General features: G+C 38.5%; 3 protein-coding genes across 12 annotated transcripts in view; 1 reads left to right on the top strand and 2 right to left on the bottom strand.

The window, feature by feature from the left end:
- Positions 1–449: 449 nt before the first annotated feature.
- coasy (CoA synthase) lies at positions 450–10,481 on the bottom strand. 2 transcript variants are annotated; one of them, XM_085466398.1, is made up of 10 exons: positions 10,267–10,481; positions 6,138–6,885; positions 5,837–6,051; positions 4,899–5,030; positions 3,480–3,669; positions 2,843–2,907; positions 2,631–2,715; positions 2,058–2,155; positions 1,659–1,805; positions 450–1,560 (listed from the first exon to the last, which is right to left on the bottom strand). In XM_085466398.1, exons 2-10 carry the CDS (start codon positions 6,817–6,819, stop codon positions 1,501–1,503), a joined length of 1,674 nt encoding a protein of 557 aa, XP_085322524.1. In that variant the 5' UTR covers positions 6,820–6,885; positions 10,267–10,481; the 3' UTR covers positions 450–1,500. The 2 variants fall into 2 exon arrangements, with proteins under 2 accessions (XP_085322524.1, XP_085322525.1); XM_085466399.1 differs by lacking the exon at positions 10,267–10,481 and adding an exon at positions 10,100–10,179.
- A 945-nt stretch (positions 10,482–11,426) lies between these two features.
- On the bottom strand, positions 11,427–18,921 carry zdhhc6 (zDHHC palmitoyltransferase 6). Of its 7 annotated transcripts, XM_085466406.1 has the most exons (12): positions 18,606–18,676; positions 16,782–16,849; positions 15,826–16,365; positions 15,624–15,715; positions 15,008–15,167; positions 14,739–14,897; positions 14,141–14,194; positions 13,732–13,899; positions 13,508–13,549; positions 12,919–13,067; positions 12,414–12,460; positions 11,427–12,305 (listed from the first exon to the last, which is right to left on the bottom strand). In XM_085466406.1, exons 3-12 carry the CDS (start codon positions 16,090–16,092, stop codon positions 12,205–12,207), a joined length of 1,239 nt encoding a protein of 412 aa, XP_085322532.1. In that variant the 5' UTR covers positions 16,093–16,365; positions 16,782–16,849; positions 18,606–18,676; the 3' UTR covers positions 11,427–12,204. The 7 variants fall into 7 exon arrangements, with proteins under 7 accessions (XP_085322532.1, XP_085322528.1, XP_085322530.1 ...); XM_085466402.1 differs by lacking the exons at positions 16,782–16,849; positions 18,606–18,676 and adding an exon at positions 18,861–18,921; XM_085466404.1 differs by lacking the exons at positions 16,782–16,849; positions 18,606–18,676 and adding an exon at positions 18,707–18,786.
- Positions 18,889–20,115, top strand: part of vti1a (vesicle transport through interaction with t-SNAREs 1A) — a 115,800-nt gene continuing 114,573 nt past the window's right edge. Inside the window, exon 1 of one of the 3 annotated variants that reach the window (XM_085466410.1) lies at positions 18,889–19,065. In XM_085466410.1, the coding sequence (XP_085322536.1) occupies positions 18,972–19,065 (94 nt within the window). In that variant the 5' untranslated portion in view covers positions 18,889–18,971. The remainder of the gene's footprint in view (positions 19,066–20,115) is intronic. The other 2 variants (XM_085466408.1, XM_085466409.1) reach the window with 2 other exon arrangements.

Below are 20,115 nucleotides of genomic sequence, written 5' to 3'. Positions count from 1 at the left end.
AAAATATTCTTGCAGACCAACACACCTTCCTCCTGGCACTCCCCAATGGCAGTGGTCTGCCCAAAACGACAATGTGCGCCACAATACCTCCCCTTACATTGGAAGCAAAAGCAACAATCATCAGGTAGTTACTGACCTACAGATGCCAAAACGTGCAACCAACAGTACACCCTGTAGATATCCTTTATCTATGCCAGATCTGCCAGAGGGAATCTGTACAGCATTCAGCAGCTAGCTTAAATGTTGTCTAATTGGTATTGATGCAAGTGTCTGTGTGTGACAAGAGCTTTAAAACCTACACCTTGAAAATTGAGAGATTTGTTATGGGTTGATAACATTTCATTTACTGTTTTATGCAAATTTATATAGCAGTCAAAAAAGTAAAGACATCTAAAACTAAATTAAAATATACATTTTCTCTGACATCACAGAACAAGCCATGTAATACGTAGTGTTCCTAAAACAGCAAAGTATTTATTTGTTATTTAAATGCACATTTACAGCCATTAGTTATTATTAAAATGTCAACTTTGCTGCTTCCTGGAGGCTTAAGGGTGAAAAGAAATGGCTGAAACAAGCTTCTATAACCTTGCTTCCCCCACTGAGACCAAATGTGTAGTCCTATGCATTTCAGATGTCCTCCTTCACCAGTCTGCACAGCAATCCTTCAGGTTTACATCAGAAATGTTTATAGTGCCCATTGTATTTATTTCACTAAATATAATTGCTCTTCAGATTGACAAAAATTCCTAAATATACAAAACCTCAAAGATGAATAATTTAATAACATGGACAGAAAACAGTTACAGTTACATAGTATCATTAACTCATTTCCCCTTATGTTTCATTGTTCTTTAAAGAAAAAAAGGAAACAAAATAAAAATTAATAGAAAGTGGACAAATCCTGCAAAGTGTCAGCTGAAGTGCCCCAAATTTTTTGAATTTGCTGAGAAAGACTAATGCAAGATTGCAGTCGGTGTATCGGTAAACCATGCCGGTCAATTAAAACAAATAAAATAAAATTTGGGATGAAAAGAGGCCATCAGTTAAGATCACACCTAACAACAAGTGTTTGATAATAATTGATAGTAAACCACATGAAAGTATTGATCCATCCCGTCTTGTATCAATACATCAGGCTGGTGCTGTGATAGTGTGGAGGGCGCCTTCATACCATCTGCACATCAGTCTAATAATAATCCCAAACAGGAATTTTAGACTAAAAATTCCAGAAGCCGTCTGTTAGTGTTTGTGGAGTCTTTACATCTTTAAAGTAAGCATCACTGAAATAAAACTAGAGTTTAAAAACCTGTGGATACTCAATCAGGCACTGAGTCTTGGTCAAAGAAGTGAGGGAGCTTCTTGGGTTTTCCCTGTGACCACCCACACTCCTTTCTAAGGCAGCGTATTCCTTATGAGGACCATTTGTCCACATGTCTCTGGCCTGGCACATGCTTACAAAGTCACAGCTGATGTGACGTAGAGACCTCGAATATGATTCTAATGTCCTTCATGCTTCTGCTGAATTCTCTTCTGAAGAAGATTCCAAGCTTTCAGCACCTTTTAAATGAGAAGAGGAGTAAAAATTAATGCAAAATCTGTTTTTCTCATAAAGCAGTCACGTGGACTTCATCCTGAAAGGATAAGGTGTGTTTAACCTGCTTCCGAGTGACCTCTGGCTCCCACAGTGTGCTGAGTACCACATTAGCATGCTCTACTTGTTTGCTGTTGGACCACTGGCTCTGCAGCCTGCGAAGGGCATCTTCTGTGGTGACCCCATCACGCTCTGTTATCCTCAACACTGCCTGAGAAAAGATGGGAATTAAGAGAAGGGGGGAGACGTGTTAGGTGGAGTTTTCAAATTATACTTTGGCACCCCCCAGTGGATATATTAAAGAAAACAGTATATCAGTTTTGTTTTTTAAAAAACAGGCCTTACACAATAAAAATATTTACCTTCAATTAAAAATTTGGCTTTAGGATTTGTAGGAGTTATAGAAACAAAACACAGATGTGACGAACTGCAAAGAAAACTTTGCAGAGGACAATTTCATTACCTCCTCCTCTGGGATGATGGTGACCCAGACCTCGTGGACCAAGTTTTGCCATTTGGCCTCCAGAAGAACTGCTGCATCCACCACACACACCTGCTTATCTGCAAAGAATCACATTAACTTTAGAAACTACAACAAAACAGGAAGGAGAAATATGCTTCCCCACTTTAAATGTTCACTACACTCAGCTATTTCAGCCATTTACCGAGTTTCAAAAATACGTTTTTACTCGCTCACAAGTTCACTTGTTTAAGAATTTACAAAGCTTAAATATTTGAACAAGTACACAATCTTTCCACTAATCCTTACAGTGCAGATGTAACTTGTCAGGATTTACTGATTACTAAAAAGTCCAATTGTCACTCAGTTGAATTAATCACAACCCCTGTTAAAAATTAACAGACGAAAAAACAGCATCATATTTGCAAGGCCAATTAAATGATTATTGACATTCTGTAGGTATCTGATGAACTACCAAAAAAAGTAAAATGCCCCCTAAATGCATTTATATTTAAGAAATGAACACACGGCAACAATGTTTAGTTGTCAGTTATTACATTTAATTTCATACTATACCTTCGTCTCTGGCTTGGTTGATTCTCTTTTGCACTAGAAGTGCAATTTCAGGCCACACAATGTCTGTTAGGGCTTTTAATCGCACCTGTTGGGGGGAAAAAAACAAAAAACAAAAACATCTCTGGTAAGTTTCTGAGAGAAACCTGACACGTTACCTGCAATTCTGCAAAGTGCTAAAATATTATCCAATAAATAAATATTATCCATACTACCTGATTTCCAAAGACTTTTCTTCCTAAAGCACGCCTGTTGATGGTTTTATCTTCACTTAGAATATCTAAAAGTGGAAAAGACACTCATTATTGCACAGTTTTACACAACATACAGTTTAACACTGACAGGAAAACATCTTGTTGAATGTCAGTATACTAAATTCTTGTGTTGTGCAGAGTCCATATTGACATGACAGCACTCTGGTCATTCTCCTCTGAATGCAAAACAAGTTAACATGACAAAATAAGTAACTTGCTGCCAGTTGTGTGACTCACTACATACCAGTGTTAACAAAAAACTGAACAGGATTGAAAACGCTCATCAATCAAAAAGTGATCGTGACAGAGAGCTCATCAGTGGTCAACGCAAGCCAAAAATAAATAAATAAATAAATAAATAAATGAATGAATGAATGAATAAAAATCAGGAGTCAGCTTTCATCAAAATCAAATCAGTGACATCATGACCTTTGCTGACTACAGTGTGTGCATTATAGCAATCAGTATGAAAGCAAAAACACAAAGTCTTATTGTCTTTTTTTTTTCCCCAATCAAGAACAGATCAACTGTGTGAAGTATCACAAACATTACAGACTGACCCTTCCACTACGATACCCTCAAGTGAAGGTGTCCCTACCTGAACCAAATTCTTCGAGCACTCTGTGGTAGGCCGCTGCATCAGGTTGGTACACCTCATGGCCTAGTTTGTCGCAGTCAATCCAAACTGCACCAAAGGCCTCCAGCTGCTTAGCGATAGCGCTCTTTCCACTGCCGCTGCCCCCTGTCAGACCAATCACATATGGAAGAGGAGGAAGGTGGGAGTTGTCCTGGGATAGAGGAGACAGGAAATGAAGGGTTTAGAATGTGCAAATAAAATTAGAAAAATCAGCTCCTAAAACAAGTTATACTCACCACTGAAAAAAATAATCTATAATACCAGAGATGAATAAGACAAACCAAATGCACTCATTTGTGAGCTTGATGATACAATTTCCTGAACATAATATGTTTCACGGATGATCTGATATCCTCGTGTTGGTGTTGTTCCCAGACCATCATGAAAATGTTGTTCCAGGTTCAACGTTGCAAGTGACCAATCACATTGTTGTGACGTTATTCCTTTGCCATTCGTGCATTTACGAAATTCCAATGTTGCAAGGACAATATCAATTCTGCTTACTGTTTATTAAAGGGTTACGGTTAGGGTCAGGGTCCGTTGATGGGCGGACAGAGGCGGTTTCACGCAGTTTAAGTACAGTTTTTTGTTTTACGCCGGTTTTTCCCGAAGTCGCAAAAGTATGACGTCACAACATTCTGATTGGTCACTTGCAATGTTGATCCTGGAACAACATTTAGTATGATGATCTGGGAACAACACCAACACGAGGATATCAGATCAACCAATGTTTCACTGCTCATTTCTAACTGTCAATAAATGTGTGAACATGTCACCTTCAGTATAAAACATTAATGATACCCACAAAATACTTTGTGTAATATCCACAGATTTTCCCCCCACCCATATCACGCAATTCCTGCTACAACAGTTAAAAGGTCGACCCCGTCACACCCTTCACCAGCCAGTTGGGTTTATTTCTGCTTCTTTGAGTGATTAAAAAGACACTTCAGAGCACATTCTCACAACTTTTACTAGTCGTGACTGAAAAATGAACCTCTTTTAAAAGGAACTTCATGTAATAGGAATGAGCTCAACCAACACTGGTGGGCGTTGTCCAGCTATAACGCCTTTGGTTCACCAAATCAATAAAAGATTACGAGATGTTCTTTTATAGGCTTGCACTTCTGTGCACTGCAAAAAAACAAACAAAAACAAAACCTGAATCAAAGGTAGCATGCCTGTGATGCACCTTTGATAGGAGCAGGGCCCCATTAATGCCCTAGTTTGGAAAAAAATAAAATAAATATGGTGATAAGAGACAGTTTTATTATAACTGCAGCTAACTGGTCCTTCAATTATACTGAAGTTTTTTCAGTGTGTTTGGACTCGCTGTTTTTGCACCTAAATTCTAAAAATACACACTCCTAACAAACCTACCTTGGGTGGTGTAAGCAGCGTCCCCAGGAGACGAGCACGCAGACTGGAGGAGCTGATCTTCTCCTCCTCTATCTCTGTGTGGTGGGCATCCTTGAGCAACTGGATCTCATGAAGGACAAGAGCTGGAAGACCCTGATTTAGAAAGTGGAAAGAACAAAATATGAAATATCACATCCTGCAGTAGAAATGAGACAAAATCAGAAAATGGAAGCAAGTAAAAATCCCGTAGCCCTTAATATGTACTGTCCTACTTTGAGGTGAATTTACAAGAGTTGAGTAGTAAGCCTGTTAAGTGAGTTACATGACAAAGCCTCTATAATACAGTATAATACTCTATTGACGGCACTCATTGGACTGACCCATACTCTGAATAATGAAAGTTCAAAGAACTCAGTGAAGATCTATAAAGGAGATTTGTGGATGCAAGCTTGGAAAGTCTCTTGTTGCCCTTTCATCACATCAAAACTGGTCTTGGAATAGATAAAGCAGGCTCACATTAACCCTCTGAAATGTCATTGCCAAAGCCCAGACTTTAACCCTATTGTAAATTATTTTTTGACTACGCTTAGAAGCAGAGCCTGTGTCAGGAAACCAACCGATTTAAATGAACTGTATCGAATCTGCCAAGAGAACCGGTCAAATATTCAGCCTGAAGCTTGCTGATTGCTACCAAAAACATCTGGCTGAGATGGAACTTTTGACCAGAACTATTAAATTATATCATATCATATTATTAAATATGTCTGAATAATTTAGCAGTATCAAAAGGGCCTTTGTGGGCATTTTTTTTTTTTTAAATAGAAGGAATGGAGAGCTATCTGCTATTCTGAAAGTAGAAGAAAAAAAAACAAATGCTACACACGCACACACACCTGTTTACAAAAAGAATATTCACGTTTCAACACAAAACAGTATTTACTGTCAATTTCCTGACTTACATTCTCAGTGCGTTTCTTGTTCACAGCCTCCCCACCCTTTCTAGTCTCCTCGCTGACCACAATGCACTCCAGCAGGGGGTCAACTACAGACACTCCAAAGGGGTCATCAAGAGGCACAACCTCCACCTGCAGTGAGGGCTTGACGTCTTGGAGGAACTCCTGCAGTCTCTGGACCCGAACAGAGTAAGGCTCGATCAGCTCCTTTAGCACTTTTTCTGAAACCAGGAGGAAAACAATGTCAGGTGGATTTTAACATATGACTGAAATATGAGATGTCAGTCTCAGAAACACAACTACTCACTTTTAAGCATTGCATGGTCACACAAGCCAATCAGGAACCTTCTATTGGCCAGCAGGCAAGAGATACTAAGTAGAGTCTTGTGGGCCCCATGGAGTCGATCAAATGTCCCTCCTACCACCACGTCATTGTAAGTCTGCAGCGGCTCTGCCTTTTCTTGCTGTGCTTCTGGCACATCCTCCTCCTGCAATTTCATTAGCTCTGAGTGAAGCAGCACTGAAGGCAGCCCAGGTCTACAGGCATAGCAGTGGCCGGTGTAACTCTGCAAGCACTGAGTGACCTGATGGGTCTGACCGGGGTCCTGGGGAGCAAAGTCTGTTAGCACCACCTCTGGTGAGTTAGATAGAGCCTGTGGTGTGGGAAAGGGGCCGTTTGGGGTCGTGGCTCCGCTGCATGCGACTGACTGAGTGCGAACATTAGTCAGCAAAACGCAAACATCCAAGTGCCCGCACACATCAGCTGCATTACTGTACAGGCGGGTAATGAGATTAGACAGGTCCACTGCTGGTGGAATGAAAACTGGCCGAGGCTGGCTCCCACTTCCCAGATTCAACCCAGGATGGAGGTGGACATAGAGCGTACGCTCGACTCGCTGAGCAGCTGAGCTGAGCACCGGAGCAATGCGTAACGGAAGGGTGTGGAGAGGAGACGTCAGGACAAGGATGCCTGTGCTGAACATGGACATGTTACCTGCGGATGTCACAGAGATTCACAGTGCTAGGGAAGTCACTGGATTGGGGTTGGCTAAACACTGAAAGGGATGGAAAGAGAAAGACAGTTAAAAAAAAAAAATCTGTCTGATACTGTAAAGTAAAAATGCCATGTTATAATTAAATTACAGCAAAAATAATAATAATAAAAAAATTAAAAATTCAAGCTATAGTACACTTACACCAATATATGATTAATCCTTGTTTCCTCATCAGTTGATACACTTATGGTATCAATTTAAAAATCCTACTTTGTGAAGAAAGTTGGGTGTCTAAGTCGTCCACTCACCAAGCAAGGTGACAACAAAAGCCTTTTAAGGCTGTGAGGTAACCATAATCGTCACTCTCTTCCAAATTGATGTTTTAAACATTGGTACTAGTGTAAGAGACAGGGCGCATTTAAAAATCATAAAATAACTTATGGTTTTGTTCTCCGAAAAGTTGGGCATAACACTGACCACGACCTACATCAAAACATGAAATAAATAGAATACCTCAATTAAAATAAATATGCAAAGTCCAAATAGCTCAGTTAGGGAGTTAGCTTATACAAAAGCAGCAGCACAGTTAACCTTTTATCCATTGAAAGCTTAACTGGACAGCACAGTTTCTGTCATATTTCAGGCTGCTTATGGAACAAAAATGACTGGGTTTGCATCAGAAGTTGGCAAGGGTAGTTTCTGCCTATGCAGCTACCCTTAGAAAAACTTGGAAACCATTCTAATAGAAATCAAACCACGTTTTTATTGATATATACTGAGAAGCCAAAACTCGTCATTAAGGGTTCAGAGGAGGTTGTCAAATGCCATCTTTATTGGGGAAAGATTTCAATTGAAAACAGGAGAAAAAAGTAAAAATAAAGTTAAAAAAAAACCTCAAAGAATGCAAGTTTAAATGTAACAACAGATTCAATAAACCGATCCACAAGGCCTGTAACACTGTGGGTGTGGAGCTTGATTCTTTGACAGAGGTCTCAGAAAGGAAGCTACTGTCCAAGTTATGATCAGTACTGGACAATCCTTCACACCCTCTCCATCTAATGCTGTCACCACAGAAGCATGTTTTGCAAAAGACACCACAGAACATATCTACCTGTGACCATCAAACTTTACAACTCCCCCTTATGACACCTGGATAGTTTTTACTTGTACCATCTTGTTTAAAGTGTACATTTTGCTTTTAATATTTCATAAATTTTATGAAAGTCAGCATTTACAACAAAACAATATAATCCTCTGATAATTAAGTAAAAATGTACCAGGCAAGGCTTCCTTTATATGGCCTTGTGTCAGATGTTAGAGAAAGACTGGTGCTGAGGGTGGTCCTCTTAGCAGTCCTTTACATATTTAGACAATGTTGACACTATTTGTGTCCCATTTGTTGTTGCTGTAAGCATGTTGGATGGCTTGGAATTACTGATACATGCTATGGCTAAAAATTGGGGAGCAGTCAGACAGCGTTTCAACTGCAGATAACATTATCAACACCCGTGCTATGTCCTCGGTTGTGTTTACCTGATGCAATGAGTTGCAATAATGGAATGATTTACAAGCTTTGACAAGAGTTACTTAAAAACCCTCACTTCAGTTGAGGCTGCTTCTCAGCAGTTACTCTGTAACAGTTTAAAACAGAGACATTGTGTCTGTGCAACAAATCCCATTTGGGTCAACAGCCAAAGCTGCTGGTGATCATTGCACGCACAAGCGACATGACTAGACAGACAATGAACCAACTCCAGAAAGTGACCGATCACACAAGGCACTAATACACAGTTTCTAACACTCGTTTCTGGTTATAATCCTTCCACACAGGTACATTACACTTCCTACGCCGACTGCTGACTTTAAGATCTTCATCAGTTGGATCTGAAATCTTGTCTGCTTTTTTCCTGTGGCCTCAAACCTTCCTATTGCCTCAGTGATTGGGGTTTGCAGTTGGGGGGAACCTTTGAGTTGAATACGCATATGTGGTGTAGCAAGCTTCTTTAAGAGCTCAGTGAGAAAGACTGATGATTGATAATTCCGTTCTTGAATTCAGGGTGCTGAGCTGTGAAAAAGGTGTAGCCATTCAGGATGGTAATGTCAAGTTGTACCACACTTGCAGGTGTAGGTGCCAACCATCTGGTCCATGGTATCTATACTTCCTTTGGCTTGTTGTTGAATGTGATCAATTATATGTTTCCCCCTCCCCTTTCTGGTATTTTAATCCAACACTTTGTTACAATACATTGTGCTGAGGAGTACAACAGTCGCCCTTTTCTTTCTGACATAGCCAACTATGGTAAGGCTGCCATTGAATCCAACCTCTGTGTTGTAAACTTCCCAGGATGAGGAAGGATGGAAAGATGTCTGCCTTGTCCCATTGTAGTTCCCACAATTGTGTCTCCAGTAGACACTGTGCAAGAGGCACACTGGAGAAAAAGTCATCTGTAGTGAAGTTGTGTCTTGTGTTTATGAGTCTACTCCACAACCAGTGGACAATGTTTTCCCTCAGCTTTTTCTGCACTTCTTTCACAAAGTAAATTATTCCAAATATTATATTGCAGATGTCGGCATAACAAATGCAAAAGATTTTCAGGCCATACTTGACGGGCGTGTTTGGCATCTACTATGGAAATTTTGTCTCCCCCACAAGTTGACCATCTAGGGTGGCACAATCACTGGTGATGAACACTGTCTGAATGATGAATGAATACCATCTGTTAATTCTTGCTGTGAAAAATAATCTCCCTAAGTGGTGATACTCTAGCGGCCCACGAAAATATATATTCCTGACATTAACAGTTGATAAGAATCAAAAGATTCCATTGGAAATGAATGCAGATCATTTTTAATCACTTATGGAAGTTTGGTGTAGTAATACAACAATGACAATTTTGTAAAAATGTTTAAAAGGCCATTTAAAAATGTAAATGGCATGACATTAAAAACATGTTTTTGAGGAATAGCTGGAACATGGAATGCAAACAACTTGTCATTAATTAGATATTGCAAGAAAACATCCTGACCGGGTCATTTGTGACCCACTAATGCATCTAAGGCTTAAAGTTGTTCTATGTTAAGCCAATGTGACTGCAGCGAGCTGGCCACAGCAACTGTCTGAGCTTGTTTTCTATCTGTATATAGTTGGACTTGTGATTAACTTCTGTTAATCACAAGTCCAATCTGTGTTCGAAGCTAGCTAGCTAGATGCAACACTAAAGCAGCACTGGCTGCAAAAAGTGGCAGAAAAGCAGGATAAATATAAAATACCTACGCTTTCACCATATTAGTAATGGCAACCATACTCCGCACGATCCTAAGATATCGCAATAGCAACTATGTTTTTCCAGACGTTTGGTACGGCCTGTACTTGCAGCCAGAGCCAAAAAAACAAAACGTTCCCAACTGACAGTCTGGCTGACTGTCTTAACAGCAGCTTACCTGTAGGTAGCAGATCTAAAGCGCTGTGAAGAGCGTCAGAGTCGAGCCGTACTGATGTGGAGCTGCACGCATATTTACTGGAGAGCTCGTTTATCTGTCACTTTTAAACGAAAAGCTGCCTATTCCCGTTCAGCCCTGTGCAAACTGCTAAGAACCCACTAGTGGAAGTCACTCGCACGTGAACGGGGTTTTGTAATCACGTGATAGTTCCTGGCCACTTGATTGGATGCAGAGCTACAGAGCCGTTGAAAAGAAGCCGCGGTCAAGTGACCAAGGTAACGATTTTTTTTCAGCCGTGAACTCTAAAAAATGAAAGGTATTTCACTGCTTTAGGTATTTATTTATTTTAAATTTATTATAAAACATTTTTTATTTTAATTTTAAATTGTAATATTTATTTATTTAAATAATTAGTAAAACTTTTTTTTTAATAAAAAATGCTTTTTTAAATGTTTTAATATTTTCAATTGATTTCCTCGTTTTAGTTTTTTTATTGGTTGGTTTTGTTTTTGTTCTGTTTTTGTTATCTCAAGTGTCACTTTTGATCTTTTTAAATTATTATTATAAAACCCTAAAATCAGGGTCAATATATAAGAATCTTAAAGTAAGTATAATAATACAAAGGCAACAGTTTGTGAAGGTGTCCTGTCTCACATGCTCAAATACAAAGGGAGGATTTGAATGCCAAATGTGACCAAAGTGAAAAAGACTTTATTTTATCTTAGTCTTGTAACTAGATTATATTATTGTTTGGGTTTCATTTGTCCCCCAGAAATTTAACTGTTCAGCAGTCCTGGGTCTTCTTTGTCATATTTTTAGTTTCATGATATTCCAGATGTTTCTACTGGTCAAAGGTTTGGACTGCAGACAGGCCAGCAGCATGCCCTCTTCTAGTAAATACTACCAACTTTAATGTAATATTTATATGAAATGCTAAACAAAGAACATAAAAGTAAGATAAAGCACAACAGATACAGAAACAAGAATACAAATAATTAGACTGAAATTTGCCTGTTAATGAAGTGTGCCAATGCACCCATGTTCCACCTCTTATAGACCAATTTGTCATTCTTTAGTTTAACTTATGGCAAAACCAGTATTTTAAATTATTTTCATTGCTTAGTTTCCTTTGGTCACCTTAAAGAAAAAAATGAGGCAGATGTTGTCAATAAATTTAATATTATAATGAAAAATTAAACATTCAACTTATTCAATTATAAACTGCAGAACTAACTTTGATGTAAATTGTTTCTGTATTTGAAGGTACTATTAAAGGAATTATACAAATGTTTGACTGAAGTGGCGGGTTTAATTATCTACAATTTATCAAATGTAAACGAAGCACTTTTTACAAGCTCAAGATGTCTTAAAAAAAATTAACAAACAAGAGAATCTATTACAAAGAATGAGACAAACACTCTTGGGGGAGATCTTTCTTCATTTTTCAAATTATATTTTGAGGCCAACAATTTACTTTCACAAAAATAATTAATAAAAAGAAAAAAAGAAAATGAAATGTCTCTATAAGGTAGAAAGAGTTCCATGCCCTCAAGTTTGGTGGGCAGAGGCTTTGCATAAGTAGCAAAAAAGAAATACCAACACAAATGAAAAATAACAGGTTCAAGTAAAAAGTTTAGTCATAACAAAGTTACACCATAGTCTGGTGTACTCTTGGACATTAAGACGGTTGTTGAGTTTAATTTTTGGTCAGAGGAATCAAACTGAGCCTATGGGACCAGTTCCTCTAATGACTTCTCCACAAATAAAAAGTGCTCAGTAAGACTCAAAAAACTACTTAGAAATATAAGTTGGCACTGAAATGTGCAAGAAATGGAAAATTTGAAATTCTTGATGGTAAACCTGCAGGATCGGGCATGACATCTTCAGTGGATGCTTATAAACATTGAGAGTTTAACACATCAAGCCCGTTGACATGTATTAATTGACTTTTTTATCACTGGTGGTATCACTTGCTGCTGTGTCATAATGGCACTTCTCCACACATCGTCTTGGAAACCATCCTCTTACACGGTCTCCAGCTTAATGCCAAACAAAAAAAAATAGAAAGTTACACATTTGTTACAGTGACTTTACACGACACTTTGTTACAGTGGTTTTGAAAATTCAACGGGACAATAATTCCTTACCTCTCAGTTGCTCCTCACTTAAAACTTTATCTCCATACATCCACCATCTAAAGGAAAAAATTACAGTTTAAAAAAAAAATGACTCATCAAATACCTATAAAGCTTATTAGCCTGTGGGGCCAGGTTCACCCCTTAAAGGCTGCACTAAGGTATGTGGTGTACCATGAATCAGCAGCTGGAGGTGAGGCATTTACAGGTCAAACACTGGTGTTGTTTGACTTCTGTGTTAATCCCAGTTTTTCCATAATGCACTCGGAAAACCAAGGTGGCAAGTAGAATGAATTTAGCAACTGGCTATCTGGCTGACTGCTAGGATCTGCTTGGGACGAGTGACCGTAAATGATGTGGCCTACTTATGACCAAGCTGTGGAATCTGTCACTCAGACCCAAGTGGACCCCTAGACTCATGAAGTGGAAACTATGACATGCTAATTAGACTGCTGGTTGACCACACTCAAAATCAAACACCAAACAGGAAACAGTAGTTCTGTGCAGACAAACTTACTTGGTACCACGAGTAGCCAGAATGGTATCCCCCTTGCAGAGAGGGATCCTGGGTTCCTCGGTGCAGGGGGTTCTAAAAAAAGTTTGTAAACCCTTGCTGAGAGGGCAGCAAGCTCCATTATAATCCTCTACTGCCCGGTACTGGACCTGCTGGTCAAGGCAAATATGATACATGGTTATTCTACTGCTCTGAACATCAGTTAAAAGTTACTTATGTATGTGTAAAAAGTCTTTAATCTTAGTGCTTTGACAAATCTCACAGTACTGATTATAAGATCTACACTATAAGAAAGGTATCTGTTAATTTCATTCTCTATGGTGTATTGGATTGTTACAAGCTAAGATGTAGCTCATCAATTTCCTGACATGATATGATTATAAATATGATCCTCAGTGTTTATTTAGTATCAGTCCCTAGTACTTCAGCATGAAAATACACTCTTCTTGACCTGTATGTTTTGCTTGTTTCACACACTGCATAAGCCAAATTCATGCAATGCATAAATAAACCCCTGACAACACTTAACAGTTATGTGCATTGAAAACTACAGTCTTATCACAAGTATTTATTCTTTAACTTGGTTACTTACACTTCTCACTCGTTTATCAGCTTTCTGTTTCAGTTGCTCAATCTGTGTAAGGAGAAATAACAGGTACAAATTTTATTTATAAACTGAACTTTTATAAGAAATGTCTAATTAGTCATCACTGAATCTATGGAGTTAAACAAAAACATGTTTTTTTCTAATTTTAAGACAGAACAGTAACAAACAAAACACAATCAGTAATGTCTACATTACTCAACTCAACCTACAGTTAAGGTGTGCTGGTGACACTTGGGATGGACTGGCCATACAATGCCATCGCCTCTGGGTGTCCCCGACCACGTGAAGACTTGTTTAAAATTCAGCCAGCGGCTGCCGAGGTCGTACGGGAAGATAAACTCTTCCCCTGTTTGGTAGTGCTGTATTCTGTCTTTGGCCTATTAAAAGAAAGACAAGCAAACCAAGAAAACACATTTTCTAGTACTGTCAGAGGGTACTATAACATGTGTGTCTCAGTCATTTTTAAATATGAAGTACTGCAATGATATGATATGGTACTGAGTGAATATAAAAATCACATCCCAGATTACCGTTTGTGAATCAAGAGAAAAAGACACTGATATCTCAAAATGTTATCAGGAATCAAAGTCACGGGAAATCAAGCAGAGACATTCTGACCTTTTCCTCTATCCACGACTCGATTGAAGTCTTATTTCGAAGGATGACTTTCATCTGAAAAGGACACACACTCATTATCAGAGTCAGCAATCTCTCGGCCTATATTTCCTTAAATAAACTGCTTTGTTATTGGAGTATTGAATGGAGCTGGATATATACTACACATGTCCAAGCTTTAAACTTATAAAATTGGTTTCACTCTTTCTTGCTTAAGAAAATTCAGTTACCATTTATTTATTACAGCTATGCAGTTTATCTTTTTTATGCTATGCACTGTCTTTCTTTGTCCCTTTATGTTATGTTAACCATTTTTGTTACATTACTTGCAAATAAATAGGTAGGAGTATGGATCCATGCATTTGCAGAATTCTAACACAGTTTTATTTCTGATATGCCTACATACGCCACAATATGCTCTCTGGTCAGATCTTCACCAGATGTTTTCCACACTGCTCTTGTCTTGAAGTGAAAACATGGCTTGCAAGATGTAATGTGGCTTTGTAGGATAATGAGTAAAATAATCAGACAAATGTCTCTCTCTCTTTTTTTTTTTTTAACCAAAAGCTTGTTAAGTTTGCAAAACTTAGGAAAAACTCACCTGTATAACGAAAAGCATACCAACGGCAATAGTGGTGCCAAGTGCCAAACCTAAGGCAAAGAGTGTAGCAGCGAAGGCAGGCACACTGAAGGGCATGAGGGGCTGAAATTGACGCACAGCACTCATGTCAATCCTTACAGTACTCCAGCCGAATGATATCTGCAGTGAAGAAAGAGGAAACAGCTTTATTAGCCTGGTGGGGGTTCGGCCTAGAACTGTGATAACAGGACATCAAAAGCATGGTGGGGCCAGCGCAGGTGACAGCTCACCCTCTCATACAGCTGTGTGTACATAGTCATAATGAAGATAACGGCAGCGTGTGAGCAACCCAGTGGAGCCAGGAGCAGGAAGCTGGTGAAGTAGGCGTGATTCAAGTGGCCACAGCAGTTGTTGATCCAGGGGCAGTGGTGGTCCATTTTCATCACGCACCTGAAGGAATGGAGATGAGGAGGAGTAACAGGACATAAGAGTAATAATCTGCGGTCAAAGCTCATTTTTCAATCATCATACAACTGCAAAAACAGACATTTCACATCAATAGACAATCACTAATGATGTGCTCTAAGGTATGGAGCACTCTAATGGAGTGATACTTGCATGAGAGGAAATAACATGCACTTAAGGGATGTTTTCTTCTGAAATAGTAGTTTGGTGTGCTGCCAACAGCTCAGTAATTTTGCAGCTGTAATGCCCCGTTCCTGAACCAATTTCTTTGGTCACAAGTCAGTGTTTTTCCATCGCAAATAATTTTTTTGCCACTCCCCAAAACCTTTTTAGTCAGCAACCAAAGGAGAAGCTCTCCTCTCATTCACTGCCATACTATTTTGTACAGGTGAACCGTTTTGACTGTGTTTAATAAATAAATTTAATAATAAATGTAAATACCTGTTACACTTTCGACAGTGGTGGGACCTGGGAGCCTTGTAGCCTTGACACCCTCTGCAGAACTGTAGGTACTGGGTATCCTGCTGATTTTCCTGTTTCAGCATAGACACATGTGTCAGATAATATATGGATTTATAACATTTAAATAAGTTCATGCTTGCTAATGTTTGTGTGCTAAAAAATTATATGAACTTATCCTTACTGGTTTCCAGCCAAGAGGAATGTATCCAGGTCCAACAAACATAGCATTGAAGTAGTTGTAAAGTATGAGGACAGTCCAGTTGATGAGCATGATGAAGTTAATGCTCCCCCCTGTAGTGTCTAGAGGCCAGTACCAGATAATGGAGTCTAGAATTGCCATTGTGGAGCATATAGCAATGACAGACAAGGCTATGATTGGACCCCAGTGGCACAATCTCTGAACCTCATGGAGGTTCTTAAAGGTCACAAAGGTTGACAGGAAGTTCATTTTTTCAGAGCTAGTTTAATTCTAGTATTTTGGCTGCTGGACTCCAGAAATTTCAAATGTCGATGTATTAGTGTTTTGCTCTGCTATCTCCCAAAGTCACGGGTAGAGGTGATACACATATTTTTTCTCGTCCTCTGAGTATCCAGGAACAGGCCCAGTCTTGAACTACTGACGCGTTCTGTGTCCCACGATTTCTTGTCCTGGCAGAGAGCAGCATCCTCTCTTGTCAATCCCTGAAGCACACGGTCTTTGTGATGGACTCAAGTTTCCCATCTGAAAGAGAGGGGGAAAGCAGTTTTAAATCATAAGCAGTGAAATTAATTAGTGACAGAGCCAGGAGTCACATCAAGCTAATGTTTTTTCAGTAGTTACATGTGTCACCTGTCCCAATATTTCTGTTATGGTAACAAACAACAGCTGATAACTAGGGACCTTTTTATTTGGGATCTATACATACTCAGTTAGATGACCTTTCTGAAAAAATTAAAGAATTTTCAGAAGCTTATTAAGTCTGTTTAATTGGGATTGTTTTGCAAAAGTATTGTGAAAAAGTATTTGACTGATTTCTTAGTTGGTTTTTTTTTTGCATCTTTATCACACGTGCATTTTCATTGTCTAATATTATATTTTGTTTTAAAAATAAAAAAAATGCCATCTTTAAAACAAACTGTCTAGAAATAGTTGCCTACCTTGTTAAATCATGAATTTTTTTTTCTTTTAACTGAGTTCATTTTCACCAACCTGATTACTGCCAGACCTGTTGAATCAAGAAATCATTTCAATAGAGACTATCTGACAAAAATTAACGTAGTCTAAAAGATGTCAAAAATATCAACATATCATGGCACAATAAAAAGAAACAAGTGAGAAACAAAGTCATAGCCATCTATCAGTCTGGAAAGGGTTACAGAGCTCATCTAAGGCTTTGGGACTCCAGTGAACCATTATCCACAAATGGAGAAAACTTAAGAGCAGTGGTGAACCTCCTAGTCTCCGGCCTACCAAAACACTCCAACATCAGTGTTCATTATTCAACAATAAGACAGGGATCAGGGAAAAAATCCATGGGAGCGTTCCTAGTCGAAACTGCTCAAAAAGAACACAAAGCCTCATCTCATATTTGACAAAAACCATCTTGAAGATCCAAAAGACTTATGGGAAAATTTTTCTGGGGACTGAGAAGACATAAGTCTAATTTTTTGGAAGGTTTTGTCCTGTTACAGGTGGCATAAAACTAGCACAGCATTTCATAAAAAGAACATTATAGAAACAGCTAAACATGGTAGTGGTCCTGCTGCTTCAGGACCAGAATGACTTACTGATGGAACCATGAATTTTAATATCTGAAAGAAATTCCTAGTAGAATGTCCAACCTTCAGTTTGAGTCCTGAAGCTCAAGCCCACCTAGGTTATGCAGCAGGACAATGACATGAGAAACACCTGCAAGTCTACCGCTGAATGGTTAAAAATAAACCAAAATAACATTTTTGGAGTTGCCAAGTCAAATTCTGGACTTTAATCCGATTGAGATGCTTTGGCATGATCTTAAACATGCTCAAAAAACCTTCAATTTGGCTGAATCAAAACAATTATGCAAAAAAAGAGTGGACGGAAATTGCTCCACATCAACGTGAAAGACGGATTGACAGCTATAACAAATGCTTGACTACAGTTCTTGCTGTCAAGGTTGACACAACCACTTATTAGTTTTAGAGGGCAATTACCTTTTCATACAGGGCTACGTAGGTTTGGATACCCCCTCCCCCCATTAATAAATGAAATTATCCTTTAAAAACTGCATTTTGCATTTACTCGTGTTATCTTTGTCTAATGTTAAAATTTGTTTGATTATCTGAAACATGTAAATGTGACAAATGTGCAAAATACTTTTTCACAACACAATTTATGTCATACTGCTAATGAAAAAGATGTTATTCGTGCTTTAAAAAAACAGAAACAACTCCTCGGTAGTTGCAATAAAAATACTGAACAATCATGACTAACATTTTTAGCTAATGACTTAAAAGCACGTACAGAAACGGCAATAAAACATACCACACTAATGTAGACAGTGCTGGATTTGTATTAATATTAAATTACCAAACTAAAAGCAGAACCACAGCATTTGCTTCATTGACTAATTAGCTTGTGTTACCAAGCTAGCTAATTCTCGCCAGAAAAAAAAAGATTAATAATTACGATTTATATGCAAGTCTTCTATCCATCACTGCACAGTAATGGACAGAAAACTATGCGTTAGACAACTCCGCTTTAAAAAAAATCAACAGACAGGTGATAAGTTTATGCCTTTAGCTCTAAAATTGTGTTTCCGTTAGCACCGTGGGTTCAGCAGTTATCGTTAGATAGCTAGCCTAGTCACCAACATAAACACTAATAACGTAGCACGCTGAACACTTACCACGAGGGGCAAACAGAAAACAAAGATAACCTAAATGACAAATGCTTTGTTTTTAATAAATAGAAACAAAAGGCTGTCACTTTAAATCACCAACCTGGTCACTTCCTTATTTTTTTCATAAAATTTTCCTGTGTACAGTGAGGAACCTTCCTCATGGTGTCTCAGAAACTAATACCCTCCACCACTTGTAGATACCTTTTAATCCAAGTAGCAGTCTATCACCGAAACGGCACAGAACTACAAGAGTTATTCATGTATTCAAATTCGGGCTGAAATTATTAGCATTTTCTGTCCATCTTTCGAACCTTTTTCAGTGTCGAAAACGTGAAAACAAAGTCAAGTTCCTTACCGAGCACATTATACTGTGACTCAAGGAAGAAGCTCCATTCGAGGCTTGTTGTTATTCTGAGCTAACTGTCAACCAGAAAGCTAGTTACCTGTTGTAAACTCGACTACCAGAATGTCTTCAGACTTTGAAGCATACGAGCAGGACTTTGGAACAATTACCGCAGAAATAACTAATAAAATTGGCCGAATTCCCAAACTAAGTGGAGGTAAGAGTTTCATTTATAAGCTGTTAAAGCTCATCTGGCTTGCTAGCTCCAGTCTCAGCTGACAAGGCAGCTAACGGTAGCGATAATGTGATTTCATCCAAATATTGGTCAAACTAGTGGTGAAACACAGCTATATAAAAATAGTTTTTGTTATATAAAAAGAATGTGACATGTATTTGTGGCCGTCTTCTTATCTTGGTATGTCTTTGATAGGTTTAGCCGGTGTGAAAATAGTGTTAAAGAACATCCTAACTCTGTTTATGGTGTTCAGAAGAGGATAGAAGCTTCAAATCACTTTAATGAGTAGGTTAATATTAATTGAAACTATTCAACTGAAGTAATATTTTAGTGTTATCATAGTGATTTAGTGTATGACATTCTTGCCAATACTTACCATAAAGAAAAACCTATGGATGTTTTTGTGGACAATCATCGTTGGAAAAGTTAAGTTTTGGAATGGCACTGATATCACTGCAACTTTCAATGACACTTTTGGGGAGTGTTGTTTTTAGTTTTACTGTGGATTTCAGTTTTAGCCAGTTTAAAGATAATTCAGCCTTTTGATACCAGCAAGTTTGAAAGCATACGTTTCTTAATATGTTAGCAAGGGCCTAGTAACTAATATGATGGACTAATAACTTTATCCTGGTATTGACTTAAATATTTAAAAGCGTGTCTTTGGTTGACTATTTATTTAGCTCTTTACATTCCATTCACTTTTATTTATATAGCGTTAAATCATAACAGCAGTCACTGAAGGTACTTGGATTAGAGCAATGTAACCTTCAGTGGACGGCTTTTCCAGCAAAAGGTTAGCAGTTTCAGAAATTTTCTCATTGATCTTCAGAACACAGTCCTGGATGCAGCTGTAGATGGTGTACTCTGGTTCATCCGTGCATGCTGTCCAGCACAAAGGACAGTGTATCAGCGGTGAGGTCCACAGTAGAAGTTACAGAGGGGTTTGAGGTGGGATTACATCAAGCATCAGGCCTGAGTTCCTTCTTGTTTGCAGTGATAATGGACAGGTTGATAGATGAGGTCAGGGAGGAG

The sequence above is a fragment of the Copadichromis virginalis genome, linkage group LG8, assembly GCF_057382275.1.
Source record: "Copadichromis virginalis isolate Kocher_CV1m ecotype Utaka linkage group LG8, C_Virginalis_male_GT1.1, whole genome shotgun sequence".
Classification (NCBI taxonomy): domain Eukaryota; kingdom Metazoa; phylum Chordata; class Actinopteri; order Cichliformes; family Cichlidae; genus Copadichromis; species Copadichromis virginalis.
This window is presented reverse-complemented; position numbering and strand designations above follow the sequence as displayed.

Bases quoted from the DNA above. Each gene is read 5' to 3' on its own strand.
- coasy (XM_085466398.1), bottom strand. From the start codon at position 6,819: ATGTCCATGTTCAGCACAGGCATCCTTGTCCTGACGTCTCCTCTCCAC. The intron at 5,031-5,836 runs GTAAGTCAGGAA...TTTCTAAATCAG, and splicing joins ACAAGAAACGCACTGAGAAT to GGTCTTCCAGCTCTTGTCCT. The intron at 1,561-1,658 runs GTTAAACACACC...CTCATTTAAAAG, and splicing joins CAGAGGTCACTCGGAAGCAG to GTGCTGAAAGCTTGGAATCT.
- zdhhc6 (XM_085466402.1), bottom strand. From the start codon at position 16,092: ATGAACTTCCTGTCAACCTTTGTGACCTTTAAGAACCTCCATGAGGTT. The intron at 15,168-15,623 runs GTATTTACATTT...CCATTCCTTCAG, and splicing joins CACTGTCGAAAGTGTAACAG to GTGCGTGATGAAAATGGACC. The intron at 14,898-15,007 runs GTGAGCTGTCAC...TCTTCACTGCAG, and splicing joins ACACACAGCTGTATGAGAGG to ATATCATTCGGCTGGAGTAC.